The sequence below is a fragment of the Heterodontus francisci genome, chromosome 36, assembly GCF_036365525.1.
Source record: "Heterodontus francisci isolate sHetFra1 chromosome 36, sHetFra1.hap1, whole genome shotgun sequence".
Classification (NCBI taxonomy): domain Eukaryota; kingdom Metazoa; phylum Chordata; class Chondrichthyes; order Heterodontiformes; family Heterodontidae; genus Heterodontus; species Heterodontus francisci.
Genome location: NC_090406.1, coordinates 24,489,474 through 24,512,549, shown reverse-complemented (window position 1 = coordinate 24,512,549; position 23,076 = coordinate 24,489,474). Strand labels below are relative to the sequence as shown.

The window sequence follows — 23,076 nt, the reverse complement described above, 5'->3', positions numbered from 1 at the left end:
CGGAGAGGTGGGGAGGCGGAAATTTCTTCCAGGAGAGGCACCCCAATGCAGAGAAGGCCCGGCTGCATTTTATATTTTATTGGCGGCGGTGAGGCCTCAGCATGGCCCTCCCCAGCAGTGGAGCCTTCATTTCAATATGTCAGTTAGGATTAATGAACGCAAATGAACTAGCCTTGGCCTAGCGGCCACCCCAAGCTACCAGCTGGAACTTGGAACTCCGTTCAAAGTGCTGAGGCGAGAAACTGGTGGGTGGGTGGGTGAAAGTGTGGAAAAACACGTTGTATTGGCTGTGGGGATGGCGAGAAGGGATTGAGGGCAAATGTGACTAGGTTGGGCCAGGGGCAGAGAAGTTCGGGTTGGGAATAAAGTTAATTTTGCGAGCTTTTAATTTTTTTTTTAAAAAAGAAAATGCACATTATAACTTTAAAAATGCAATTTTTTTTTTTATTTTTTAGGGCTAGAAACCCTTTAAAAACGATGATAACCCCTGCATGGTAGCGCCAGACGCTGTTGCTGGGGATGGAGGGGCCGCCCCCTCTACCTCATCAGGGTCGGCTGTTCTGCCCGGACATGTAAATGAGCGCCTGTTCTCAACAGCGAGCTTATAAAATTCAGCCCAAAGCGTGCATTCTGCTAAAATCTGAAGTCTTCAGCTGAGATGGGTGGGTGAGGCAGATGTGCATGTGTATATAGTATACAGGATATTTAAGGATGAGGGGTTAATTCTTGAAGGTTCACTCAGCAAAGTGTCTTGTACAGTAATCCACCCACTGATGAGATCAAACCAGTGAAGACTGATCATGTCACCATGCACAGTGGCACTGAAAATTTCTACATGTACTCGAATTTAAGAAGTGCACACATTTATGTTCAGAGATACAGAGAATGCAAATTGGTGATAAACCTAATTTAAAGTGACATCGGTGTTCATTAGAAAGATGTGATTAGCAGCCTCTCAAAGCCTATGATTGATATTTAACCATTTCCCAATTTAATTCATCCTTTGTTGAACCTTGGTGGCATCCTGCACTATGACCTTCATATTGGCTTCTCAATATAAAATTAAAATACTCACCTCATCTCCACTATACTGCCTTAAGCAGACCAGCAGACGATAAGTGTTGGATAACCAGAATGCCACCATCTCAAAATCAGAGTTTCTCTGAAAAAGAGTTAAATAAAACTAAGACAGATAGGTCACTGATATGGCACGTGTTCAGTTTTCCAACTGTTCCTCAATTTGTGACATCTTCAACTAGATTAACATAACTTCTTGCTACTGTTTTACTTTGTGAATTATAAACTTTGCTTCATAAATAAATTTAGAAACATGGCCGACAACTACAGAAAATGCACCATTAACAGTACTCCTAGACATACAAATGATGCATAAGTTGAGACTTAATCAATAATTTTAATAATTTTTGCCTGCCTCAGCTTAACAATTAAAATATTTTCTACAGGTGAGCAAAGAAATTCAACATGGCCATTTTATTCATAGGGACACAGGAGCAGGTGTAGGCCATTCAGCCCATCGAGCCTGCTCCTAAATTCAGTACGATCACAGCTGATCATCCACTTCAATGCCTTTTCCCCACACTATCCTCATATCCCCTTATGTCATTTGTATTTAGAAATCTGTTAATCTCTGCTTTAAACATACTCAATGACAGCTTCCAAAGCCCTCTGGGACAGAGAATTCCAAAGATTCACAACCCTCCGAGTAAAGAAATTTCTCCTCATATCTGTCCCAAGTGGCTTCTCCCACCCCTTATTTTGAAATTGTCTCTCCTGGTTCGAGACTCCCCATCCAGGGGAGCATCTTAGTTGCATCTACCCAGTACCCCTTTAAGCATTTTGTAGGTTTCAACAAAATCACATCTCATTCTTTGAAACTCTAGAGAACACAGACCCAGTTTCCCAATCTCTCTTCATAGGACAGTTCCGCCATCCCGGGAACAAGCCTGGTGAACATTTGTTGCACTCCACTTATGGCAATAATATCCTTCCTAAGGCAAGGGGACCAAAACTGCACACAGTACTCCAGGTGGCGTCTAACCAAGGTTCTATACAATTAAAGCAAGACTTCACTACTCCTGTACTCAAATCTTCTTGCAATAAAGGCTAATGTACCATTAGCCTTCCTAATTGCTTGCTGCACCTACATGTTAGCTTTCAGTGACTTCTTAACAAGGACACCCAGGTGCCTTCGTACATCTACACTTTCTAATCTCTTACCATTTAAGAAATACACTGCACATCTATTCCTGTTACCAAAGTGGATAACCTCACATTTTTCCACATTATATTCCATCTGCCACATTCTTGCCCACTCACTAAGTCTGTTCAAAGGCCCTTGAGGCTGCTTTGCATCTTCTTCACAACGCACATTCCCACCTAGTTTTGTGTCATCCGTGAACTTGGAAATACTACATTTGGTCCCCACATCCAAAACATTGATGTATATTGTGAATAGCTGGGGCCCAAGCACTGATCCCTGCGGTACCCCTCTAATCATAGCCTGCCAACGTGAGAATGACCTGTTTATTCCTACTCTCTTTTCTGCCTATTAACCAATCCTTAATCCATGCCAGTATATTACCTCCTATCCCATGTGCTTTAATTTTGTTATCCAACCTCCTGTGGGGGGGCTTTAATCAAACGCCTTTTGAAAATCCAAGTATACCACGCCCACCGATTCCCCATTATCAATTCTGTTCATAACATTCTCAAAAAACACCAACAGGTTCGTCAAACATGATTTTCCATTCATAAATCCATGTTGATTACGCCCAGATTATCCACGTATCCATTTATCACATCCTTTAGAATAGATTCTAGCATTTTCCCAACAACTGATGGAAGGCTAACAGATCTGTAATTCCCTGTTTTCTCTCTACCTCCCTTCTTAAATAGTGGGGTGACATTTGCGACCTTCCAATCTGCAGGAACCACTCCAGAATCTAAAGAATTTTGGAAGATAATCACCAATGCATCCAACTATCTCCATAGTTACCTCTTTCAACACTCAGGGATGTAGAATATCAGTTCCTGGAGACTTATCAACCTTCAGCACCGTTAATTTCTCCAATACAACCTCTTACTAAATATTAATTTCCTTCAATTCCTCAGTCTCCCTAATCCCTTGGATCTCTAATTCTGAGAGATTTGTTGCATCTTCCTCAGTGAAGACAGACACAAAGTAATCATTTAGCTTCTCTGCCATTTCTCTATTCCCCATTATAAATTCTCCTGAATCTGCCTGTAATGGACCCAAATTTGTCTTAGCCAAACATTTCCTTTTTCCGTACCTGAAGCTGTTAGTCCGTTTTTATAATTTTGGCTAGCTTACATTCATTTTCTATTCTCCCTTTATCAGTTTCTTCATCCTCCTTTGCTGCATTCTAAAATCCTCCCAATCCTCAGGCTTACTACTATTTCCTTTGTTACCCACAGTTGGCGGCCTTTACTTTTGGGTTTTTTGTGCCTTGAAGGAATGTATAGTTACTGTAAACTATGTAACACTTCTTTAAAGACTATCCATTACCTATGTACTGTCATACCTTTTAATATATTTTCCAATCCACCTCAGCCAATTTGCCCCTCATACCTTCTAATCTCCTTTGCTCAAATTTAACACCCTGGCTTCAGATTGAACTACCTCACTTTTAAACACAATGTAACATTCCATCATATTATAGTCACTCATCCCCTAAAGATTCTTTTACAACAATGTTATTAATTAGCACCTTCTCATTACATAATACTAGATCTAAAATAGCCTGTTCTCTAGTCGGTTCCTCAAACTTGTTAGGTTTACCCAGTCTATATGCAGACTGAAGTCACCCATGATTACTGTATTACCCATTCTACATGCTTCTCGAATCTCCTGATTAATGCCATGCCCCACACTACCACTAACTGTTTGTTGGCCTATAAACAACTTTAACCAATGTTTGCTTCCCCTTGCTGTTTCTTAGCTCCACCCAAACAGATTCCACATTTTGTTCTTCCAATCGGAGATCCTCCCTTACTAATGTATTGATCCCATCCCTCATCAGTGCACCACCACCTCCTTTTCCTTTTTGCCTGTCCTTCCTGTCAAATATTCTTGAACATTCAGTTCCCAGTCTTGGTCACCCTGTAGCCACGTTTCCGTTATGGCAATCTGATCATACCCATTTACCTCTATTTGGGCCATAACGTCATCTACCTTGTTGCGAATGCTGCATACATTCAGGTAGAGTGCCCTTAATCTTGCCTTCTTGGCATTCTGAGCCAAGTTGATGCTTGCCTTAGGTTCGCCTGCCTTCTAATGTCACTTGCGACTTTTCTACCTCCTGTTACCAGCTTTACTTACTTCCAATTTGAGCTATCCCTCAGGTTCCCATCCCCCTGACAAGCTAGTTTAAACCCTCCCCAACAGCACTAGCAAACCTCCCTGCGAGGATGTTAGTTCCAGTCCTGCCCCAGAAATGTTCCCAATGCCTCAGAAATCTGATGCCCTCCCTCCTATACCAGTTCTCCAGTCGTGTGTTCAATCGATCAATCCTCCTATTCCTATGCTCACTAGCACATGGCACTGGGAGTAATCCTGAGATTATTGCTTTGGAGATCCTGCTCTTTAATTTCCATCCTAACTCCCCAAAATCTGCTTTCAGGACTTCATTCCTCTTCCTACCCAAGTCATTGGTACTGATGTGGACCACGAACTCTGGCTGTTCATCCTCCCCAGAAGGATGTCCTGCAGCCGCTCCGTGACGTTCTTGACCCTGGCATCAGGGAAGCCCATCCTGGAGTCACATTTAATGCTACAGAAATGCCCATCTGATCTCCTATCAAATCCCCCATCACTATTGCTTTTCCACTCCTCTTCCTCCTCTCCTGTGCAGCTGAGCCACTCATGGTGCCACAGACTTTGCTATGGCTGCACTCCCCCGAGGAACCATCACCCTCACCAGTATCCAAAATGGAAAATGGATTAGCAAGCAAGATAGACTTAGGGGATTCCTGCACTGCCTGCTTGGTTCTCAGACTACCTGGCGGTCACCCATTCCCTCTGTCTGCATGCTCCTAACCTGCGGTGTGACCACCTCCCTAAACATCCTACCCACGTAGTCCTCTGCCTCATGGATTCATAACAGTGACTCCAGCCGCCGCTCAAGTTCCAAAACCCGGAGCTCAAGCTTCTGCAGCTGGTTACACTTCCTGCAGATGTGTTTGTCTAGGACACATGGTGCGTCCATGACTTCCCACATACCGCAGGATGTACATTCCACTTGACCGAGCTGACCTGCCATAAAGTTACTTTAAAAACTTACTACAATGAGAAGTAAAATAACTTACCAATTACCAACCAATTAACTTGTTACCCTGTACTGAGGGCGGGGGGTGGGTGGAAAAGGTAGGCAGCTACTGGAGGCTGAGGCACGGAGGGAGGGTGGAGAGGAAGAAATGAGCCCCTCACGCACCAAACTCCCACTTTGCACTCTGTGCCCTCCAGCAGCACTCAATGCAGACAAGGAGCACGGAGTCCTTTCAATTTATACTCTGAAAACAATGCTGTGTCAGCTCTGCTAAAGCTCAGAAACCAGTTTAAGCTAGCTAACTAATTAACCAGCTTCAGCTACTGTGTTAGTATACGGTTTAAAACAAGAAACCCAACTTACCTCTTATCTGAAATAAGAATTTCAATTAATTGCTAGATGTGAGCAAAACAAAAACTAGTCTAGAGAGATTAACCCTTAAAATTCACTCACTTACCAAACTCCCTTATTCACACTCAGTGCAGACGAAGATTATTTTGTGATAATTACACGTTTTCAGAATAGAGTCATTTGCAATTTGCCATATTACAGATCAGACCTCAGCTACAGAAAAGGAGGACTGTGAAAATGGCAAAGTTGGTAGATATTATAAAAGCACCAGCTGGCATTCGCAGGAGTCTGGGATGCGTCACTATTTGGGGGAATGGTACGCAATGAGAAAATATAAATCAAGAAATAGATGGCGAAACAGAAGTATAAAACACTGATTTTTTTTTGTAAACCCAAGTATCCTTTAAATTTCAAACGCAGGCCCATATAGTGTTGCATCAGTTAAGTGATATCTTACAAAAACTGAACTACATATACTGCAACCCTGGGTCATATTTTCTCCCTATTAAAATGGATAAACCTTTAGTCTTTGGCATTTATTGAAGCTTCTCTAATGTGGGATGCCAATAACTAATTGGGAACATTCAGTTAGGATCTTTTAGGCCAGTGTTAAAGCAACAAAATCACCATTAGAGTGTATGTTCCATAACAAGTTAAATTCACTCAATTTCCTGCTTTGTCAATGCTACATATAATACACAAGAGGTGCAGAAAGCTAGCCACGAGGGTTTGGTGAAAATGTTGCCAAATTGTCAGCAGTGGCTCCGTTGTACCAAACTTTGTCTAGCACCTTTCAGAATCTCGATATTTCATAGCTTTTTACAGCCAATTAAGCACCTTAAGTGTAGTTAGTTATGTAGGATATACAGCAGTCAATTTGCATGCAAGCTCCCAAAAACAGCAATGAAATAAATGACCAGATACCAGATAATCTGTTTCAGGCATTGTACGAGGGATTAATGTTGGCTAGGACATCAGGAGAACCCCTCCCCCAACTCTTTGAATTGTGCTGTCATATCCTTTACATCCGCCCGAAGAGCAGACGAAGCCTCAGTTTAACATCTCTTTGGAAAGGCAGAAGTTCTCCCAGATTCATGGCTAACATTCTGCCCTCAACCATCACCAATACAAAGACAGATCAAGTAGCCATTAACCTTCTCTTGAGGCTTGGTGAACTACCAGTCATGGAATAGTGGAGGAAGAGAGAAGAAAGGAAAAAACATTTAGCTGTTCCCAGACACGGGAGAGACATCTTAAGCCCACATTAAATATCCATATTAAGAAAGTGAAGTTTGTAAACTTAAAATCACGTTTTAAATCTGGAATAGTTCAACTCCTATTCCTACCTTTAGGACTTTCTTGATACCATTAAGCACAGCTGTAAATAGGGAGTGGGCTCTCTGTTCATCATTTATGTAATCTGCATGTCTGATACACATGAAAAAAATGAAAGCTGGAAGTGTTGGTAATGCACTTAATGCATCAGATTGTGGTTTGAGATCTAAAAACAAAAAAAAAAAAAAATTATATTGGTCACTGCATAATTTCCTATGGAATCATAATTAAACAAATATTGGTCAAAAATTTGCTGTCAAAGTAATGGCAAAGCCAACAGTACTCATCGTTATTTATACATAAATGTCACAGCAACTTCAGGCATGGGCAGGTGTATGTTTAAGATGCAGAAATCAAAAGGTGCACAGTCACGCCACTATTAGATTCATGAAAACAACATTTCACAGTTTGCCTCGCCATTGAAATGCATCGAACAGCTTGAATGTGTTTAATTTGTGCAGTAGACATGAACTAAACTTGCCACAGAAAGTTAAGTCAAATCATTTCAAGTCTAAGTACTCTTATTGCGATGAGTGTTAATTACAGCCACGAAACCTCTCCGACACTGAAAATTAACTATTGGAAGTGTGGAGTCTCATTCCTTCAGGTTTTGTTGGAGTTTTAAAAAAAATTTAAAATCAAATTGTTTTTAAGCGGTGTCTTTTTCTCGTTCAGTAAAATCTCTCCTTTCCCCGCTCTCTCCTTCTGTATCTGATCTGCCATTGAATTCACCAAGTCTAACTCATACATCCTTCGCAGTCCTGGCACTGTTAATTTCACAATCCTTCAAACTGATTGGTTAAGAAGATACAGTTGCTTGCCATATTCATTCATTTTCCAAATGCCCTGTAGCGGGTACCATGCCATTTCCATCTCACTTCCAGCACAAAATGCCATGGCAATTAAACTGCAGACATGGCTCATTGTCCAGTTGTAACCAATTCTGGGCTTTTTATAATTTATCTCAGAGTCTTTGAACCAGTTCATAAACACAGCTTTTACATAAGTAACAATGTTACGACCAGGTGAGAAAGGTGTCTAGGGGTCCCTCTGAGCCTTCACCTGGTCTTACCGTAATTTTAAATTTTAAACACTGTTTTTAGCTTCCCCGTTGATGAATCCTTGTTCACCGCTTTCTAATTATAAGGCAAAGAAGCCAGCACAAACAGGCTCTTAGGTTTAAAGAAAAGTTGAAATTTATTAAAACTTAAAACTCTAGTTCGGTTGCCGCCTACAGATACACGATGCGCCCACGCTAACATGCGCATGGTGATACACACACACACACAATAGAGGCAGAAAAGAGAAGAAATAAAGTGGAAATGTTTGAGGCAATATCTGAAGAGTTTTTGTTATGGGTCTTCGAGCTCACTGTAGAGTTTTTGATTGTAGGTAGATCTTGCTTTTCATTGGGGCCCAGTATTCCTCTTAAACCTTATTTGCTGTAGCAAACTTTTCTCTTGGGATTCATGTGTCTTCAGTGGATTCAGAGGCTTGTGAGAAAGAGATGGGAGCAGGCAAACAGGAGAGGCTGTGGTGAGCCAGCCAGGAGAGATCTTCTCAGTCCAGGAACATTCTGCTTTCTGCCCAAACTGTTTGTACAAATTCAAAAAACTCAAGTTGCCCAGCAGGTTTGTCATGTGACTAGCTGGTTTTACCATGTCCATTTGTGTATTCGGTAATCTTAGCAGTCAATCTGGAAGGTGAGCTCCCCCACCTTCAATGTCTGGTGATCAAAAGTCCATCGTGGGTTGAATGCTTCAGGAATGGTCCTTTGTCCTTTCCAAACACTGTTTATATGCAAATGTCTTTCCAGCCAAGATCTCGCAATTTTTTTTTTTAAAGCAAGTCCTTTCCTCACTTCAAGAACAGTTTGAAATTTAATGTCCATGTGGCAAAATTAATATGCCTCATGCTTGGCAGGTGGGGGCCTGCATGACAATTGTTTTAATGCTTGCTCATTCTTCAAATACAATTCTTTCACAAACATAAATGCCAACACCTAAATAAAAGAATCAGAATATTACATCCTGGCAATGCAATATCCCTCAGCAGGTGTACATACATGACCTTGTCTTAGCGTTTTTGGTGGAGGTAACAGATCTGCTGATATGAGGCAAATGCACATTCAAGTCTTGTTTCCATATCTAATTGTATTTCAATATCTGTACTAATCAATACTAACATACATATATATCCAAGGAAGAAAATGAAGTCTGATTCATATGGCTGCATCTAAAGCCTTGGTAAATGACTTTTATTGAGTCCAGCTAGGGCCAGACCCAATGCGTTGAGTAAAGTTCCTTCAGAAAACATTTAAGGCCCTTTCATGAATGATAGGACATTTGCAGCATCAGACCAATGATCCAAAATCATTGCACATTCCAATTTTAAAATAATGAATAAAAATCACAAAACTAAAAAAAATACAAAAAGTCCAGACACACACACTCAATCTCAATTAACATGAACTTGTAAAGAGCAAGTGGCTAAAACTTGGCCCAGTCAAGTTAAATGAAGATTGTTTCATTGAAAAAAAAAGACTATGATACTCAAAGATATATATCCAGATTCCAGACTTGCCACCTGGTCTGTGCTGAATTGATGTGGACAGTAGTAAGAGCATGGAAATGGTCTTCAGCACCCTTAAATAGGGAGGGGGAAAAATGAACCGGCCCTGGCTCCCGATTACTATTTCGTAATTATCAGGTATGGTATAGATGCTCATGTTTGAAACAAATCCACTTGATACACCAAACACTGGAGATCTCTCACCATTTCTCAGTATTGGAAAACCATACTTTAGGAATAGAAAAATGTACACGCAAGATTAAAAATATTAAATTACATATCTGCTCAATAGTTAGCAGTTCAGATACTTATTTCCTTTATCATGCATTTCATTTAGCATACGTGGTGCTACAGTGACTGCCCTCAATCCAGGTGGATCAATGCCCCATTGCTAAAGGACAGGAATTTCTTCTGCACTTAGACATTACTTGAAACTTGTCTCAGATGCGGTTAAAATACACTTCCTTTTTCCTTTCTCTTCAGTTTTTTTTTTAAAGATCTAGATCATGTCCTATAAATTTTCATGTGAGGCCAGGTTGACAGTATGGCAGGAAAATGAGGGAAAGTTCAGTTCTGCAGTCTCGAATAACAGAACACGAAGCCCCCACAATCAAGATCACACTCCTCTAACCACACAGGCCCTTTCATGTCCAGGTAACAATCCCCATCATGAACAATTTTCATTCCTTGAACAGGTATAACAGATTTAGCTTAATGTTGAAACTCAGCAATTTCCACACATTGCATAGAAAATCCCACAGAGAAAATTCTTCTGGGCTCTCTTTACACCCAGTCTGGGGAGCTGAAAGGACAGTGTATCAGCTTTGTAAACATACCCCTCCATGTCATTTGATATAGCCCCAAATAATTGACTGACAGAATTCCCCACCCTGCCTTGCTACCAGGAATTGAATCTCCCAGGGATGTTATTCAAGCAGAAATGTAACCATTTATTGGCACTAATTGCTTGTCACAGTAATTTAACATAGGAAATGTCCATTTTTTAAATAAAAAGACAATCATGCACACCAGATACTATGAGCCACCTACAGATAAACAGGTGACAGATCACCAGAGTCCTACACCAGACAGTTAAGCTGAATGAAAGATCAACCAACATTTTCTAATAAAAGGTTGAAACTACTTGTTTCAGGCTGTTGAAAAATATCAAGGATCAAAAAGGATGACAAGATAAACCCAAATACAAGACACACAAAAATAGCACGGGACGAATGGCCACCTTAATCCATCAGATTTATGTTCACCAAATGAATGCAAGCCTAGAATTCATGATGGGATAAGGTTCTGCATTAAAACTCTCCAAATCCCCAAAAGGTGGGGGGGGGGGGGGGGGGGGGGAACTCCAAAACAGCATTTCACTCTACAATCCCAGTTTCCTCATGGGCAGGAGGGGACTACTCCTCTGGGTCCCACAAGGAACCTTGGCTACCCTTCTCCACCCCTTTCCTGCACCAGGATTCCCTTCCCAAAGCACTTAGCTTGTTCCGTGGGCCATTTCTCTGGGTCTTCCTGCTGCCTGATTTCAACAGCCAGACAGCAGCTTCCCACGCACTTATCAATTGTTTTAAATAGTAAGTCAGAAAGCGGCATGCTAATGAGGCCCAACCCTTAAAATCTTTTGTGCTGGTCGCAAATAGGCCAAATACTCATTAGGCCATCCCTGCTCAGAAGTAATAAATCGAGCCCCAAGATTTTAAAAATAATTCTGAAAAATGACAACCTCTTAATGGTTAAAAAGGCAACTACATCTAGTTAGAAAGATCTGCAAATATAGAAAACTCATCAGCATTCCTTAAGGCTAAAATTGCAATCCAGTCAGCTATTACATGCACTCTTACCAGTAATAAGGTTCCTAATTAAGTGCGCTTCATCTTCTTTTCTGCATTCCAACATTCCTTGGAAATCCTTAGGTTTCCATGGGATTGCTGGTATATTAGGTAGTTCACATACCTTGGACTCAGCTACGTACTTCAGTATTCCTGGTGAGCAAAAAAGATAACAAAACAAATCTCGGACGACAATTCTAACGCTACCTGCAGTGAACAGAGACATTTAGGACAAACGCCAATACTTGTTCTGGTCAATTATAATCTTCTAGTTTTAAAACATTTTAGATATTATATCCTGAGTTCAAGTACTGCAACTAAACAATGAAGGGTTTTGATAGAACCATGGCAAATGGTTTCCTGAGCACATTTAATTGCACTTTAGTGCTAAATTTTGTATATAATGTGTATGTTTTCTCAATTATGTGCAAAACTGGCAGTTACTTTGAAAGAAAAGCAGAAAATACTGGAAACACACAACAGGTCAGGCAGCATCTGTAGCTTTACTTTTGAATCTGGCTGATAAATGTTATTTAAATCCAACAAACCCTGGCAACTACTTTGAGCGACGGGGGAGGGGTATTAAATGGATGCTGTTCGGCAAGCGGAGTCAAGTTGGTTGGAAACTTCAGATTTCAAATTAACTGATTTAGCTCCTGCAATTAGGAAGGCTACAAGAATACAGTTTATAAAAGTCAATGACAAAATAGCAGCTTAGCATATAGATGGCAACCATTTATTTTTCAGCTGGGGTGCAGGTTAATATATCCACTATAAGTACATTATATATTTACTGATTTCTCATTCAAAAACTTGAATAGTAAACTTATTCTGCTGCGATAAAGCTCACACTTTTTAGAAAGAATAAATTCAGTAGCTAAAGCAATTTAGAGAAAAGCGTTCTGTTCATTATTGTGGGCTTAACATCAGAAATTACCTATAAACCAGGGTGAGTGAAGATACTTAGCTGGAGTAAATAAACTCACTTATCGGGCTGCATTTTAAGAGGAGCTCAAAAAATGGCAGGCCGCATGTCGCCGAACAGTCACTGCAATCTCCCTCACGGCGGCTCATTTAAATAGCCAGGATGGCCCGCGTCCCCAAACACGCGGAGGAGGCGGGCTGTTCGTCGCCAGCTGCCTGTTCGCAGGCGTGGCGCCATTTTTAAAGGGCAGCCAGCTCTGCCAGCATGTTTACAAAGATACACCCCCCCACCCCCAAAATTTAATAATTTGCATACACCCCCCCCCAAAACACTTGCGTTTTAAACACTACCTTCTCCACAACCACCCCCACACCCCAGACTGCACAAAGCTTAAAGTTCAGCCCTTCCCACCAAGCCCTACACTCATTACAATTATTTGACCCCATGTTCCACCACCCCCCCCCCCCCCACCCCCACACTGAAAATCTTAACTCCTCCCCCAACCCCGCCAGGTGTCATGCCCACTTTCCCCAGACGGGGAATTGAAAGTGCCGGCCGCCACACTGAGGAATGTGGTGGGCCCAAAAGATTAAGTAAGTAAGTTTATTTAAATATATTCATCCCGATCATTTAAATATTGTAATTCAGTCCCCGTCACTCAGTGGCGGGGGAGCGGGCATGCAGCCTCGCTGCCACCACCTGGAAGAGCAGGCTGAGCTCTCTTGGCGTCCGCCTCCATGGCAGGCCTCTGCCAGAACATTCTTCTGCCACCACCACAGAGCCCAATGTCATGGGCTTGGTAAAATACAGCTCAAAGTAGAATAATCTAAAATACAGAAGCCAAAAGTATCTAAGATAAGGACAAAAACTACCCAAGAAGTACATCTTCATTCAAAATTTTGAACCACAGTGAAACTTACTTGATTCCTTCATGGATTTTAACTGTCTTTCCAGTTTGTTTATAGTCTTATCCTGCTTCTCAATCTGCTCCATGAGATCCTAGGGAACAAAATTGTTTAAATTAGTGAGGTGGAAACAACTGTATATAGGAAAATGTTCGCCCACAAATTATTTGTTGCATTAACTGATCAAGCAATTCTAACTAACTGCAATGTGGGAAAGAAAAATTAAGATCCCTTTAAAATGTTAAATACTTATGAACTAAAGGTAATTAACATACACACTAAATTAAGTATTCAAAGAAGGGTAGCATATTACAGAAAATTATATTCTGACAAGAGGGCAATAAGTAGAGGTCTCATCTGACTGAAAGAAAATCAATAGCATACTTTCAGCAAGGTGAAATCCATGTAACAGCCCAGTTTGTCTAACATGAGCAAATGCCAAACAGTGGAATGGAGTAGGGACAAAATGAGTAACCATATGAAAATCACATGTGAAGGATTTCCTCTGGGTGATTGGGAGGTGGACAAGATATTGGCTAAAATTAGTTGGAATTAGATAGTTGATTAATGTCAGACTGAGGACACATATGTAGTGGAGTGTCTCAGGAATCTGTACTGTGGCTGAAATTGTTTCTGATCTACACAAGTGAACTGGATTCAATAAAACAAAAAAGGGTTGGAAAAGTTCGCCAGCTTTCAAAAGAGGCAGACGGGGCCTTTATAGATAAAAGCTACATATTGTTACAACCGAGGTGGGAGCAGTGCACTGTTTTTCTAGTTCCACTTCTCCAGTCACAACATACATTTAAACTTTTTACCAGTTACCCATACAGTCATTCCTAGATGCTATTTTTATCCCAGAATAAAATACACCAACCAGGTTTCTTTAGCAAGGGCAGCACAGTGGCGCAGTGGTTAGTACCGCAGACTCACATCTCCAGTGACCGGAGTTCGGTTCCGGGTACTGCCTGTGCGGAGTTTGCAAGTTCTCCCTGTGACCGCGTGGGTTTCCTCTGGGTGCTCCGGTTTCCTCCCACATGCCAGAGATTTGCGGATTGATAGGTAAATTGGCCATTGTAAATTGACACTAGTGTAGGTAGGTGGTAGGAGAATGGAGTGAAGGTGGGGATGTGAGGTAAAAGGGATTAATGTAGGATTAGTATAAATGGGTGGTTGATGGTCAGTGTGGACTCGTTGGGCTGAAGGTCCTGTTTTGGTGCTGTATCACTCAATGACTAACACCAAAATTATCAGATTATAAAATAAGTCTTAACCAGTAACGATGCAAAGCATTAACACACAGACTGAAATTATAAAAGTTCCCTTTTAACCTTAGACACACACAGATTAACCAAAAAAAAAAAATTACTCTTTAGAGCTCTATTGTAAAAAAAAACAGAAAAGAATACTTTGGCCAAATACTTGCTAATTCTTGAAGAAAAAAAAATATGGAAAGATGTCAGATGTCGTTTGGCTTGGCGTCCCAAATACATGAAGATGGCTGTCACTGGGATCTTCCTAGAACAGTTCTAGTCAAGGAACATTGATTAGTTTGGGCAGGCTTTCCAGGAAAAATGTAGCGCTCGCTTCTCAGCGCTCGCTTGAGATGGAAATGTTGGCAGGCTTTTTAAAAAAAGATGGAACAAGCCGAGTTGGGGTTTTCTCCCTTGGCAAATTTTCTCCAACTGTTTTTTTTTTTTGATAAACACTGTCATCCCAACTCACTGTCCAAAGCAATACCAAAAAAAATGTCACCACAGTCAAGCCTCCTGATCCCTATAAATCGTGACCTTTCACTTCTTCGTAAACATCTTTCCACAAGTCCAAAAACCCCTGCTGGATAATTATCTGAAGATGGTTGCCTTCCAGTAAGGGCTGTTTTTAGCACTCCTAGATTCTTCCAGTAATTACTTGTTTTCAAACCAAGCTCATTCTAAAAAGCCTTCTGATGATCTAAAAAAAACAAGTTTCAGCATCTATGGAATCCTTTTCAGTTTTAAAACCCAAGTCCCGCAAAAAAATTTAACAAAAAAATGCAAGCATCCATAACAATACTCAGTAGATTAAAAAAGTGTATTCTTGAGCATGAGTTCCAAGTTATAACATTACTGCAGGACAACAGGACTTAAGCTACCAATGGAAGCTCACTACGATGTAAAGGAACACATCACAAGTGATTATGCCCCCTTGACGTCTCATTCAAGGAAACCATAGTTTGAACATAATTCTGACCATACTGCAAAAATCCAATGTGTCAATCATTGCCCTTAACTCATCCGTTTTACCTGCAATACTCCTGGCATTAAAGTAGAGGCCTTCCATCCTGGTCTTACTCCCTTGAAACTTACTGTATTCCCTCTTACTTGTTCACTTTCCTGTGTTTAGCTGTGTCCCTATTTTGCTAGGAGTCTGCATCCCCTCCCCCTGCCAAATTAGTTTAAACTCCTCTGAACAGCACTAGCAAACCTGCCAGCAAGGATGTTAGTCCCTCTCTGGTTCAGATGTAGACCGTCCCGCTTGTACAGGTCCCAACTTCCCCAGAGATGGTCCCAGTGGTCCAGGAATCTAAAACCCTCCCTCCTGCACCAACTCTTAAGCCACGCATTCATCTGTGCTATTCTCCTATTTCTATACTTGCTAGCACGTGGCACTGGGAGTAATCCAGAGATTACAACCAGAGAGGTCCTGCTTTTTAGTCTACTGCCTAACACCCCGAATTCTTGATGCAAGACCTTATCCCTCTTTCTACCTATGTCATTGATACCAACATGTACCATGACCTCTGCCTTATGACCCTTCCCCTTCAGGATGCCTTGCAGCCGTTCAGTGACATCCCGGACCCTAGCACCAGGGAGGCAACACACCATCCTGGAGTCACGCTGACGGCCACAGTAGCGCCTATCTGTTCCAGACTATAGAATCCCCTATTACTCTTCCCATTTTTCCCCCTACCTGTGCAGACAGACTGCTTGCGGTGCCAGAGGCTTAGCTCTGTCCACACTCCCTGGAGGAACCAGCCTCATCAGCCTCCAAAATGGAATACCGATTTGCAAATGGGACCCCAGGGGACTCCTGAACTATCTGCCTGATTCTCTTGGACTGCCTGGCGGTCACCCATTCCCTTCCTTCAAGTCCCTTCAGCTACGGTGTGACCACCTCTCTATACATGCTATCCACAATGCTCTCAGACTCGCGGATGCTCCACAGTGTTTCCAGCCGTCATTTCAGCTCTGAAACCCAAGCTTCCAGGAGCTGCAGCTGGACACACTTCCTGTACACATGCTGGTCCCGGGGACTGGAAATGTTCCCGGATTCCCACATGCAGCAAGAGGAGCAAACCATGGCTTCAAGCTCTCCTGCCATGACTAAACCCTTTAAACTTAAAACTTTAGAAGATTATAATTTTAAAAAAAAACAACTAAGTCTTGCTAAAACAATGACTAAATTCAATCCACTTTGAAAAATACCCACCAGGACCTACTCACCATGCAGCTGTGCTCTTTGGAAACTCTCGGCTCCCCTCACTCGGAGGACAGGTAGGAAATGAAAGGAGCTCCTCACTCCCTCCTCACTGAATTTCCTCAGTCACCAAACTTCCACTTTAACACTCGAATGCAACCCAAGTCAGCACTCCAGTGCAGATATTAGTTGAGCTTTACAATTCCTGCTAAAGGTAATTTAGGTTCAACGGAAGATGGACTATGGTAACTAAGAAACCAAGGCTAAACCACATGCTGACAGTTAATAACATCCAAAATGAATGCATTGTCCTAATTGCATGAGTCACTGAGTGCGTCACTGGCGGAGCTAAATCCTGTGAAAAGCAAACTTGTCAACCCATTTTATGCCTGCATCAGAGCTTCTATTTAATGCACTTAAGCAGAAATGGTATGTTGGATTTTTGCAGCATCGTCAGAATTGCGTTCAAACTATGGCTTCCTTGAAGTGAGACATCAAGGGAGCATTAAAATTTCAGAGAATGTCAATAGCTACATATTACTGTCCAGGTTAATATAAAAATGCACAAGTTCTCCCCTGGTAACTAATCTTTGTATTAGTTTTATCTGAATGGCAATATTTCTGTTCAAAGTGTTGAAGATGCACTAAAATACCTCCACTATAATCAAACTTTGACAATACATCTTGTTAGGTTTCTAGAAAAAAAGCCCACATAAATTAAAATGGCAAATTTAAATTAATCCAGCCTCCAACATCACATGCAACATTTTGGCATTACATATTAATTTCTGTATTTAAAGTTAATACAACTCCCCATGACATACACTGGATAAAGGAGCTAAGCTTCTGCATAGCATGTAGATTGCAGGTTCAATTCCAGTTGTGCACTGCGCCAAGAAAGCAGCAAGAGTAGAATAATTACCCTTAGGTTATGGAGGGGAAAAATGATCGAGTTACCCTTGCTGGAAGTGCATATTTGTAGATGTCAGGTAAGGACAGGACTGCAGCCTCCTTCCTGTCTAGAATAGATGAATAACATTGGACTCAATATTTAAAGGAAGGCAGGGATAGCGTGGGGGCGTGTGGTAGTATTAATGCACAAGCCAATTTACCAGATCTGCTGACTGCCATGGGGGAAAACCAGTGGCGGTAAGCTGCAGCCAAGATCCCTAGGGGATGGTCCCTAACAGGGAGGAAGGGAGGCCATTTAGCTCAGAATCTGTTCTGCTAGTCAATGAGATCATGGCTGATCTATGAGCTAACTCCACATACCCACCTTTGCCCCATATCCCTGAATACCTTTGCTTAAACTAAAGCCCATCAATCTCCAATTCTAAAATTAACAATTTGATCTAGTATCAATTACCATTTGCAAAAGAGTACCAAACTTTTACCACCCTGTTTGTAGAAGTGCTTCCTAATTTCACTCCTAAAAAGGTCTGGCTCTAATATTTAGACTATGCCCCCTAGTTGTCGACTCCCAACCAGCAGGGATAATCTGGATAGAGAGAAACTAATCAGTCCCCCTTAATATCTTGAAAACTTTGATCCAATCACCCATTAACCTTCTAAATTCCAGGGAATACAACCCTAGCTTGTGTAATGTCTCCTTGTAATTTCACCTTTGGAGTCCAGGTACCATCTATACTGCAAGGAAGAGAACAACAAACAGAGAGGGAGGAGGGAAGAGATCAAATGGGGCTTGTGGGAGAGTGGGGAAAGAGGAGGGAGGTTGCTGGAGGTGGGGAGTGTGGGAGGGATGCACGAAGGAGATGCAGAAAGAAATCTTGTGCGTGGGTGGGTGGGGGGGGGGGGGGGGGGAGGGTGGTGAGGAAGCAAAGGGAACATTCCTCATTCCTGCTCCGTCTGGCGCACGATGAGTTACTTTCGAGAGCTGAGCGCTCCAGCCTGCATTTCACTGCAGCTTTCCAAGCTCCAAGAAACCTGGCGAAACACTTTTACATTTAAAAATCAGGTTCCAAAATTTCCCCATAGTGAGCCTGACTTAAAGATATTAAATGATGTGTCACCACTCGTGGGCAGGGCACTTGCATGGCATACTATCCACCACCATCAAAGCAGCAGTGGCTTGGGGAGGCGTTCCCCATTTTAACATTTTTAGGCAAATAGACACTTGCACTCCTCTCCTTCCACTCATTGTGGGCTTAATATCAAGGCCATTTAGCCTAAGCTCACAAAGAATATCTATTAGGATGAGCTACCAGGAGACACCTTTCAAAATCCTGGAAAAAAAAACTTTCGAAGATAAGAGGGGAAATTTGGCAGAAAATAAATACAATTTTAAATACAGAACATTGACAGCATAATGCACATTCTAAGCTTTATTTTCATTAGCACTCTAATTTTATGAAATTATGCACAGTGCAAAAACACGCCATTTGGCCCAATAAGTTTGTGCCTGTGTGTTTAGAACATCACTCCTATTCACTCCCTTTAATCTTCCTGTTTTTCCAGAAGTATTTATGGACTTTGTGACAATAACTTGTAAGTGTTGAATTGCACATTTTAAAACAGATGTTTAAAAAAAATCCTGAATTCCACTTTAATTAATTCTCTTACATTTGTGCCCTTTGTTCAAACAATATCACCATTTACCTCACATTAGCTAGAACATACCTAGCACAAAGGAAGATGGTTGTGGTTGTTGGAGGCCAATCATCTCAGCCCCAGGACATTACTGCAAGAGTTTGTCAAGGCAGTGCCCTCGGCCCAACCATCTTCAGCTGCTTCAGAAGCTCAAAAGTGGGGATGTTCACTAATGATTGCACAACGTTCAGTCCATTTCGTAACTCAAATAATTAAGCGGTTTGTGCCCACAGGTAGCAAAACCTGGACCAACATTCAGGCTTATGTTGATAAGGGGCAAGTAACATTCGCACTACCCAAGTGCCAGGCAATGACCAAATTCAACAAGGGAGAATCTAACCATCTCCTCTTGGCATTCAATGCCATTTATATGGCTGAATCCCCAACCATCAAAATCCTGGGGGGTGTTACTATTGACCAGAAACTTAACTGGATCAAGCACAAATACTGTGGCTACAAGAGCAGGTCAGAGGCTCGGTATTTTGCAACAAGTAACTTGCCTCTTGACTTCCTAAAACCTATCCACCATCTACAAGGTACAAGAGTGTGATGGAATATGTTCCACTTTCCTGGGTAAGCATAGCTCCAACACACAAGAAGCTTGACACAATCCAGGGCAAAGCAACCCACCTGATTGACACGCCATCCACCACCTTAAACATTCACCTCCACCACCACCAGCACACAGTGACAGTAGTGTGTCCTATCTACAAGATGAACTGTAGCAACTTGCCAAGCCTCCTTCGACAGCACCTTCTAAACGTATGACCTCGACCAAGCACAAGGACAGCAGGCACATTGGACACCACCACCTTCAAGTTCCCCTCCAAGTCTCACACCATCCTGACTTAAAACAATATCACCATTTCTTCACTGCAGTTGGATCAAAATCCTGGAACTCCCTCCCGAACAGCACTGCGGGTGTACCTGCACCACATAGACTGCAGTGGTTCAAGAAGGTGGCTCAATACCACCTTTTCAAGGGTAATTAGGGATGGGCAATAAATGCTGGCCTTACCAGTGATGCCCACATCCCATGAATGAATTTTTAAAAAATGATAATCTTGAATACCTCTTCAGGTTCACTGCTTAACTTCAGAAAAAGTCGGAATTCCCAAGTCTTTCGTCATAACTCATCCCTGGTAACATCCTTCAATTTCACATTCATTTCATAAAGTACATAAAGGGGAGAAAATCCATAGACTCTAAGCTTTGATATTGGCTAACTGTAAATAGACATCCAGAAATAGCTCGATCAAAATGCCTCTGCAATGGTATTACCAGGTTTTCATTGATAAGTCGTTCCATTTCCTGCTGTAAACCAACTTCCATTTGCCTCTCTGATGGCAGCTGTAGTGCCTGAGCAAAGTATTGCTGCTGTTTATTCAATTTATCTTTAAAGTCTTGGGCTTCAATTTGAAAAGTTTCTATTTCTTTCACATGCCGCGCCTTCTGTTCATGCAACTGGTCCATGAGAAGTCTGTACAGAGAGAGAAAAAAAGTATCTAAGATGGTAAAAAAGTAACCAATTGATCAATTCAACCTTAATTCTCAGGGTGGGGGAAGGAAAAGGAAAGGTGGTGACAGGCATAACAAGAAAAAAACGCAATGCAGTAGTCCAAGAACCAAGAGTTGCTGAAGAACCAGGTAAAGGTAAATGTTTGACGAAAATACCAGAGCACAGCAAGCAGAATAAAAATGACTCCCAAATCCAGGCAAAAATTCAAATCTCAAATGAGAGTTCAGCTTGAATACTTTCCAGTTCAAGTGTTTGACACTTCCTCAAAATTTACTACAGCACAGGGATACTGGTGTACCTGACACAAACCATCCTTTAAACCACTACAAATTCATAAAATGAGATTACTCAATTACTTTAACTAGTGATAACAGTATAAATAAAAATGCCATTTTATTGGTTTCAATATCCTTTCTATAACAAGGTGGCAAAAGCTTCAAAACACTATTCACACTATGATTGATCAGGATCCCAGAATTGTATTTTCTGGTTCTATGCTTTGTTCCACCTGCATCCTGCTTTTAAAAAGATCTGTATATCTGAAGCCATAGATCTCCGTTCCTTCACTTCGTTAAGAATTTTACTGTTAGTGTAAACTTCTATTAGTCATTTACCTCTAAAACCAACCAACTCATATCGAACTGCATTTTCCACACATCTACCCTGTTCCATAACCTACTTATTTCCCAGTAGGTATGGACGAGGAAGGCTTTGACACACTTAAGTTCACTCATCCAGAAAGATCTTAATGGCTTTTCCCTGCATCCCCCTGCCCCACGACTATTGTAGTGAAAAGAATTTATTCATTCCAAGGTTTTTGCCTCCACCCGATCTAGCAGTTTACTCAATAGCTTGATCACACTACATCAAGAATCTCTTTATCAGTACTAAAGTTACCTTTTACTTGTTTGAAGCTGTCCCTAATTGTACTTCTGCAGTTCAATTTGAAGTAATAATTCAGGTCAATTTTTAAAACTCTGTTCCTTAAATGTGCAACATCTTATAATTTGAGGTTACCAATAAATTTGATTTGTCTTTCTACAAACATGTCCAAATCATTCATGTCTAAAGAGAATGCCAGAGGTTCGAATACAGATCCTTGGAACAGACAAGCTTTAGGTCCACACTCCTGACATCGAACACTTGGTAATCACTCGATCCTCAATTCTCTACCTTCATGAGCACCTGTGCCTGGCCAACATCAGTTATTGGATGGATTTATTTAGGCTGTGAATAAAAATGGACCCAATAACATGAGGTCAGGATCTAGATGCTGGATATTTGGTCATCTTCAAAAGAAAAAGCGATCTTAGAATTGTTATTCAACCTGGTGCTCCGGAAAGATGAAAAGCTAGTGTCCACGACAGTTCAACTAAAAAGAGAACAGCATTTACTTGTATTGTTAAAAGACTCCATGCACCTTCAAAAGCGGAGATTATTGGTTGTATTCAGTCACAAATCATCACGAGGCCAATGCCAAATTATGAATGCAAAAAAAACTATACAATTTGAAAGCCACTTATGCAATACCAACCTCTCATGCAGCTCTTCAATAGAGTATCACAACCTTAAATTTTACTTATAACCTGCAAATACCTGTGGCATTTAATACAATTCACTTAACATATTTATATACTTACTGTGTTGATAAGTGATCAGCTCCTTTTAGACATTCACTCATTTTTCCCACTCCGACATTAGCAAGTTATCAATCTTTGAAATTAGAAAACTTTAATTTATAGGCAGTACTTGCCCACTTTTATTGAACAGTACAGGTACAAAATCGAATTAACAGGAGTAGGCCACTCCGCCCTTCGAGCCTGCTCTGCTATTCAATAAGTTCATGGCTGAACTGATTACTCCACATTTCCACCTACCCCCGAATCAGATGTGCTGACATGTTAACCACTTGGATATCATACCGGCTTTGAATTAGTTTTTTTTGGGGAGAAGGTAGAAGATAAAAGTTAGACCAGCACCACGTGAGGAATTGATCATTCTAACTTTTTAAACACATCACACTGGAAATTTGTATGGGAGCTCCTCAGATTAGCAGATTAACTTTAGCAGAAGCCTTGGATACATGTGAAAACCGGATTTCCACCAATTAGATGTTCTGAGCGCAACCTTAAAACGATCATCCAAAATACAAGTCTGACTTTTTCTTAAGCTATTTAGACATCTTTGACTTAAGCAGGACTGCTAATTCCATGGCAAACAGTGTGGAATGATTTCCAAGTCCAAAAGCATT

General features: G+C 41.3%; 1 protein-coding gene across 1 annotated transcript in view; it reads right to left on the bottom strand.

The window, feature by feature from the left end:
- The window catches only part of LOC137351441 (unconventional myosin-Vb-like), a 158,298-nt gene that overhangs the window by 14,199 nt on the left and 121,023 nt on the right, over positions 1 to 23,076 (bottom strand). Inside the window, exons 28-32 of the mRNA XM_068015887.1 lie at positions 20,588 to 20,786; positions 13,256 to 13,334; positions 11,423 to 11,563; positions 7,004 to 7,158; positions 1,076 to 1,162 (exon numbers count right to left, since the gene is read on the bottom strand). Coding sequence (XP_067871988.1) covers positions 1,076 to 1,162; positions 7,004 to 7,158; positions 11,423 to 11,563; positions 13,256 to 13,334; positions 20,588 to 20,786 — 661 coding nt within the window. The remainder of the gene's footprint in view (positions 1 to 1,075; positions 1,163 to 7,003; positions 7,159 to 11,422; positions 11,564 to 13,255; positions 13,335 to 20,587; positions 20,787 to 23,076) is intronic.